The 7,773-nt window shown below is 45.5% G+C and overlaps 1 protein-coding gene across 1 annotated transcript; it reads left to right on the top strand.

Annotated features, from left to right (window-relative positions):
- Window positions 1–1,049: 1,049 nt before the first annotated feature.
- On the top strand, window positions 1,050–3,978 carry fzd9b (frizzled class receptor 9b). The gene has a single exon (XM_017701965.2). The coding sequence runs from the start codon at window positions 1,568–1,570 to the stop codon at window positions 3,317–3,319; it is 1,752 nt and encodes a 583-aa protein (XP_017557454.1). The 5' UTR covers window positions 1,050–1,567; the 3' UTR covers window positions 3,320–3,978.
- The last annotated feature ends 3,795 nt before the right edge of the window (window positions 3,979–7,773 follow it).

Raw genomic sequence — 7,773 nt, 5'->3', positions numbered from 1 at the left:
CCTCTCCTCTCCTCTCCTCTCCTCCTCTCTCCTCCATAAAGCTCCATAATTCAGTCTCTCTAGTTCTGAAGTAAATCATTTCACTTCGTTAGGTCGCTTGCCTGGAAACAGAAGCTGCATTGAGTTCAGTGGACTCGCCTGTTGAGCTGTAGGTGGACTATTTATTTCCCACCTGTATTCCGGCAAACCCCGCCTCCTCAGCTACGATTGGCTAGTGGCGTTACGCATCCTGGGCTAGGATTGGCTAATGGTTCATACTCACAAACGGTCCACCAATCGGATCTACAAACCTGAAGTCCGCGGCAGAGTCACTGTGTCTGTAAACAGTCCGTTCGCTTGAAATAAAAAGTAAACCTAATAAAATATAAAACACAACATTTAAAAGTATGTTTTCCTACAAGAGTATTTTTATATACTTTTTTTTACCTAAATCTTTTATTCTATCTATCTATCTATCTATCTATCTATCTATCTATCTATCTATCTATCTATCTATCTATCTATCTGTCTGTCTGTCTGTCCGTCCGTCCGTCTATCTATCTATCTATCTATCTATCTATCTATCTATCTATCTATCTATCTATCTATCTATCTATCTATCGTATGGTAATGAGAATGTGGTGACTTGCGTTGGGAAAGTGAGTTTAAAATCACAACAAATCTTTCTGGTTTACTTTCCAACCGGGCATCGTTGTTCAAACTTCAAAACAAAAACCATAAAACCATCATTTCAGGCTGGGTCCCAGTGTTCGTCATGTTTCGTGAGAAGAACCCAAAGGCTTTTATCTCCTCAGTTCCACAGCAGTTGGAGCGAAAACGTGACCTCCTACACTTTTCACAGCGTAAACACGGGCAGCAGGCGCGGAACGCGGGAGTCCAAAGCGCGCAGAGGCAGAAACGCACGGGCTAATCCGAGCGCAGAGGACGCTGTGCAGCCAGCCAATCACAGCGCAGGAGGCGAGACACTACCAGCCAATCACAGCGCAGGACGCGAGACACTACCAGCCAGTCTTCACAGAGTGGGCGGGGCTTGTCGCAAAACGGGTGTGAGAAGAGCTACGTCACGAATCGCCCGCCCCCGCGTTTTTTAGAGGAGCGAGGAGGGAAGAGAAAGTTCAGTGTTGGCTCGTGGAGGAGCGGGGAGAGGCACCGCGCTGTGGGCTGGAAGAGAAACCCGCAGAGAGTGAAGTGACCCCGCGCTGCCCCACGGCATGCACCGCGCCAGCCGTCTGCAACCGGAGAGCCGCGATAAGGACCCGTTTGTGCGTCTATCTGCTCGGACCATCTCGCTCCCGTTGTTCGTGTTTACGCGGTGAGGCGCTGCAGGAGTTCACGCTGACACGCTTTTCGCTCCAGCAGCTGTGGAGCTGCAGTACAAGCGGCTGTGTGCCTCTCATCTGAGGACTTATTGTGTCTGTCTTGTCAGCCAGGAAACGTGGGTTCGTCATCTTTTTGTTCATATTTAACCGAGATGCATTACCGGAGTGCGAGGATAGTTGTTTAATCCCAGCAGAATAATCTCTTAACAAGTCCTTATATGCCAGGAAAGTTCCGTACATAAGCCAGCATGGAGGGCTCACCTCTGAAGGTGGTGATTTCACTGTGGTGCCAGCTCGTCATCGCGGCGTCCAGTCTGGAGATCAGCTCCTACGACTTCGAGAGGGGGAGACCAGCCAAGTGTGAGCCCATCGTCATCCCGATGTGCCAGGGCATCGGATACAACCTCACTCGGATGCCCAACTTCATGGACCATGACAGCCAGAAGGAGGCTGCCATCAAACTGAATGAATTTGCACCACTGGTGGAGTACGGTTGTGATGTCCACTTGCGCTTCTTCCTCTGCTCCCTCTACGCGCCCATGTGCACTGACCAGGTGTCCACCTCCATCCCTGCCTGCAGGCCCATGTGCGAACAGGCCCGTCAGAAGTGCTCCCCCATCATGGAGAAGTTTAACTACGCATGGCCTGATTCTCTGGACTGCTCCAAACTGCCCACCAGGAACGACCCAAACGCATTGTGCATGGAGGCTCCAGAGAACGACACCAAGCCCGAGACTAAGAAAGGGGAAGGCATGCTGCCAGTGCCTCCTCGACCCAGGCAGCCTGGCTCAGGAACCGGACGCCCAGGGGGCCCTGTGGGGGCCTGCGAGAACCCAGAGAAGTTTCAGTACGTGGAGAAGAGCGAGTCTTGCGCCCCACGCTGCTCTTCAGCTGTTGACGTCTTCTGGTCAAGGCAGGACAAGGACTTTGCTTTCATCTGGATGGCCGTGTGGTCCACACTGTGCTTTGTTTCCACAGCTTTCACAGTCCTCACCTTCCTCCTGGACCCACATCGCTTCCAGTACCCTGAGAGGCCCATCATCTTCCTCTCCATGTGCTACAACGTTTACTCGGTAGCCTTCATCATCCGCTCGGTCGCTGGAGCGGAGAACATTGCTTGTGACCGCGAGAATGGGGAGCTGTATATCATCCAAGAGGGGCTTGAGAGCACGGGCTGCACCATAGTCTTCCTCATCCTCTACTATTTTGGCATGGCCAGCTCCATCTGGTGGGTCATACTCACACTCACATGGTTCCTGGCTGCGGGCAAAAAATGGGGCCACGAGGCCATCGAGTCCCACAGCAGCTACTTCCACATGGCTGCCTGGGGCATCCCTGCACTGAAGACCATCGTCATCCTTACCATGAGGAAGGTGGCAGGCGATGAGCTGACGGGCCTGTGCTATGTAGGCAGCATGGACGTGGGGGCACTGACGGGCTTCGTCCTGGTGCCCCTGTCCTTCTACCTGGTCATCGGGACATCCTTCGTGCTCACCGGCTTTGTGGCGCTCTTCCACATCCGGAAGGTCATGAAGACAGAGGGCACCAACACGGAGAAGCTGGAGAAGCTCATGGTCAAGATCGGCATCTATTCTGTCCTCTACACCGTCCCGGCAACCTGCGTCATTGTCTGCTATTTCTACGAGCGTCTCAACATGGACTACTGGAAGTTCCGTGGCCTGGAGAGCAAGTGTGTCACCTTCCCGGGCCGCAGGAACGAGGACTGCAGCCTAGAGGCTTCAGTGCCCGCTGTGGCGGTCTTCATGTTGAAGATTTTCATGTCACTGGTGGTGGGCATCACCAGTGGGGTATGGGTGTGGAGCTCCAAGACCCTGCAGACCTGGCAGGGTCTGTGCAGTCGCAAGCTGGCAGACAGGACTAGCAGGAAGCACTGTAGCGGAGGGAGCTGTAGCAGCACCCACTGCCATTACAAAGCCCCTGCCGTGGTACTGCACATGTCCAAGACTGACCCTTACTCAGACAGCCCCACGCATGTATGAGAGGAACTGGAGCGAGTGTGTGTGTGTTGTGTGTGCGAAATGGAGAGAGTGACCTCATCTGTAATGTACTGTATGGACTTACACTACACCTCCCTGTGCGTGCAACACTTTGTGACAGCAGGCACAATTTTTGAAGGACAGTTTGTGAGAGAAATTTGTGGAATACAGACAAGCAGAAAGCCAAAAGTTGCTGCTTAAAGCTTACGGAGTGGACTGATAATCAGTGTTTTACACGTAAAGGGAATGCTTTGGTTTTCCCAGAGATTAAGCCAAGTCCTGGATCCAGCAAATATATTCCAGGACTAGGCCTAATCACTAACAAACCAACCCAGCATGTTCGTTGTTGCTCACTGTAGAAGTGCAAAAACTTCACATATGCAGTCAAATAAGGTTCAAAACACAAAAAAGGTCCTGCATGGGGAGTACGAGCATAAGACATGTTCCTGTCCAGATTTAGCTCAGTTCATGGCATTTATGTGTTTAAGTGTTCTTATTTATTGTGTATATAAATATATATAAATATATTTAATTTAGTTCGGTCATTGTTTCTCACAGAACAGTATTGAAGGGCCCATGTCTCTGTAAACAAGCTATCAGTGGGCCAAAGAGAGAAAAGTGCCTTTTTTTTGGAAAAGATAATAAAATGTCCTATATTTTTACCATGGCGTTCATTATTTTATTCAAAACTGATAGTACCGCTTAATAAGTAACGGCTCATGAATGGGTTAAAATTTGTTTATTACTGGTTATTAATTGGTGACCTGCTGCTTGCCAAATAGTGAACCCTCATCCATCTCTCTATTGTTAAACCTCATATTTTGCTGGTTACTTGTCTTTTTAATCAATCCATCAATCTGATTGTCATCTTGATCAGATACAGCAGCTCACTGCTGACCTTTTTATCTTTGTGTTACACCCGTTTATTAATGAGTTCTAAGATCTAATTAATAACCATAAATAAACTGATTTTAAACCATTCATAAAGTTGTACATAGTAAGGTGGTACCAAATTGGTTATATGGTTCATCTGCATTCTTAACAATAAAAGGTTCTTTGCACGGAGAACCACTTGGAAACCTTTCAATTGATAGTTCTCACTGGTAAATGAGGTGAGAAGAATCCTTTAAAGTTTAAAGACCCTTCACATCATATACAGGTTCCTTGAAGAACCTGTAATTTTTGTTTCATAAATGTGATGTGTGAGTGGGAACCGGTTTGAACGTCCACGTGATGTAAAGGTTGTAAAGGTTTCTGGAGGAACCCTTCATTTGGTAAACATTATGCTCTTGAAACCTTCACACGCCGTTTTTGAAGCACGGTTCTTTGGGGAACCTTTGGTGTTTTTTCCGTGGCGTCACTCAGGGAGCCTTTTGTGGCACCTTTTTATGTTGGGGTTTTTGTGTAGGGTAGTCTTGTGGAACTACACCAAAAAATTCAGTTTATGTTAAATTTTACATTCTCGTTTTTATTATTATTTATTTTTCATTAATTATTTTCTCTTATTTAAGATTTAACATTCTGACAAAGTAATGCCCCCCCCCCCCCAACTCATTGAGTTGACCCATGTTATCCCACAGAATCAAACAGGTTTTTTCCTAAAGTGCTCTTTCTCCCTCTCTTGTTCTCATCCACAATGCTACTATTATTTCAATGTAATCTGTGCGTATATTGCGCTCGCGTTCACATGAGTGGAAGCGCGGATGAAAAAGACTCCGGTTTCCCATCTTAGTCTCTTCACGTGCTATAATAAGACACAGAGAAGTTGGGTCAAAGCAATGCAAATATTTAGATGAAGTAGCTGGGTTTGCATGTGAAAGGGGGTGGCTCTGGTTCAAATGCAAATTAAACCTTGAGAGACTCTTTCAGGAGAGGCTTCAATAGACTGGGCCAGCCCTGTGTTACCAAGCTTAGACTATGGGGCTTTAGTCAGGGAAAATGGGCATTGTCACTGGTTTATAAAGTGTGTAAGAGGAAATCGAGCCGGGAGATTAGGCCTGCAAAACTTCCATTTTTTTGCTGTATTGGAGTAATATGATGGATAAAGTGCAGGATGGTGGTTCAGTATGGTATGCAGTCAGAAAAGCTCTTTGGTGCAGTTCTATAGAAGAATCAAGTTTGGTTCCCTAAAGACTCTTTCAGCCTTTTTAAAGTTCAAAGTATCTTCATATAATTAAACAGTTCTATAGAACTTAAAAGGGACTTCCATGCTTTTTTCAAAGTTTCTGCACATTTCAGATGGAAACAAACTCACAAAGTCATTCAGATTGCTTTGATGTCATGTGCGACCTTCTAGAGAGACTTGCCGAGGCAGGATTGTTCACAGTGGTGGTGATAGGAACCAGACGTCTGAAGAGTTTAAAGCCCCCTCACAGAAAGCTATTATGTGAATTGGTTTCAAATATGCTTCTTGATGCCTGAGACATTGTTTAACAACAAAATTGACTTTTTTTTTCTCATTTACCACTATTTTACCCTGGAAATTCAGGATACATGTGTAGGTTCAGTAGCAGCACTGTAGACATCATGCCCTTTGATTCTGAAAAATGGGTGGAATTCCTCTTTAAAGGTTTTTCCTAGAGGCCTAGGGAAAAAAAGCTGAACATTATTAAGAACCTTTATTTTTCAAATTTTCTCAGTGTGTTTGTGCACTATTATGGGATTACGCAGTCCAATATTCAGACACCTCCCCGTTCCTTCCCCCCCACCCCCCGACCAACCCGTTCCACTTCTCCCCCTTCAAGCTTTCCCTAGGGATCCTCCGCTCTCCGTCCTCAAAGAGAATGGCTGAAAGCACGGCAGGCAGTGGGCCGGAGTTTTCTGTGTTAGTGCTCGCATCACCACCTTTAAATGCGGAGGCTGTCCTGGTGATCTATTTCATTAAGGGACCCTCCTCCCTCCCTCCCCCGTTACACACCTATTGTTGCCTGCTGCTCCGCTCGCCCCATCCTTTGTCCCTTTGATGTGAGCCACTCATGCAAATGGAGGGAATTTTCTCTACGCTTGATCCAGAGCAGCCTGGGTCAAATGATAGCCCTGAAGATGGCTTTCCTCGCAGCCTGGGTGCCAATGACCACTTTACCAGATCAAATCAAATGCACGCACTTTATCACGGTGCCTGGGAGTGAAGGTGTAAGGTGTAAAGGCTGAGAGCATCTAAGTGCGAGACACATTCAGTCGCATACTGAGTGGGTACATGGTGGGTTGGTCAAAATTCGAAATGTCTTCAAACAAATGAGCATGTTTGTTGGTTTGCAGTAAGTTATGGGGGAGATACAACACAAATATAGCCAAATTATTCACCATCCAAACAAACGTACGTCTTCCGAATATTTATATGTACGTTGATGGCAAACTAGTCATAAATCTGAAAGCAAAAAGTTTCCTCTGGGAACTGTTTTGCCCTACAACAATCTGAATGTACCCCTTCGCTAAGAACAGACTTGTAAAAATATCTTTTCCTTCGCTCAAAATGAAAATCATTAAAATATGTCTCGGGTATCAAGCTTGTAGATCTTTCAGAACACACAAGCACAACGTGGGTGATGGCCAACAGTATATAACTAAACAAAATGTGTAGGCTTCAAATTGAGTTATTAATTCACTATTAAATGGATTCTATAGCACAGGGGTATCCAAAGTCCAGCCCCAGGGCCAAATGCTGCCCCCGACTTCTGTTTTATAGTGTCTTTTAAGGTGCCCGCCAGTCAGTATGTTGCAGTTCTTGCTTTCACCTGATGGTGGCAGCTGACCAGGCCTGCAGCTTCATTTACTGAATGACATTTAGTCAAGACTACAGACATAAAGTTCAAACTAAACACTGAAAACTGACTGTTTTGGTGAGATAAAAAAAAAACAGAGCAAATTCAGCAGTTTAGTAAATATTAACCCTTTAGGGGGCAAGCAAAAACATGGCTACGCTGAGATTATTTGATATGTAAAGGACAAAAAGTAACAGATTTTTGAATTTTTGATTTGTTGAATTTATCTGCTCTGAATGAACAATCCAGCAAAAGAAGAAGCCCTGTGCATCTTTTATACAGTGACAGGAAACACAGTAGCTCACAGAGAGTTCAGATCCTATGCGCTGATATTTTGAAATCTTAATATTTTGAATCATTTGTGAATAATATGTCGTGCTCTCAGGTATTTTAACACAGTGCAATCTGGCCCTCTTTGAAAAACGTTTAGACACCTCTGTAATACCGTATTTTTGTGAGAGGGTGAGGTTAAGGCAACTTTCTAATGGGGCAACTTTGTGCAGCCCTGTTTTAGGGGCATCACACTCTTCAGACGTCTGGTTCCTATTACTGCTACTGTAAGAAACTTTGACAAATTTGATTTCACATCAAAACACTCTTAATGACTTTGTTTATATTAACTTTTTAATTACAAAGAGATGTTAAAACACTGGTTGAATTTACATTTAATATATTAATTACTAAGCAGGATTATTT

This window comes from Pygocentrus nattereri, chromosome 7, assembly GCF_015220715.1.
Source record: "Pygocentrus nattereri isolate fPygNat1 chromosome 7, fPygNat1.pri, whole genome shotgun sequence".
NCBI classification, from domain to species: domain Eukaryota; kingdom Metazoa; phylum Chordata; class Actinopteri; order Characiformes; family Serrasalmidae; genus Pygocentrus; species Pygocentrus nattereri.
The sequence above is the reverse complement of the archived record's forward strand: the minus strand, read 5'-3'. Positions and strand labels throughout refer to the sequence as shown.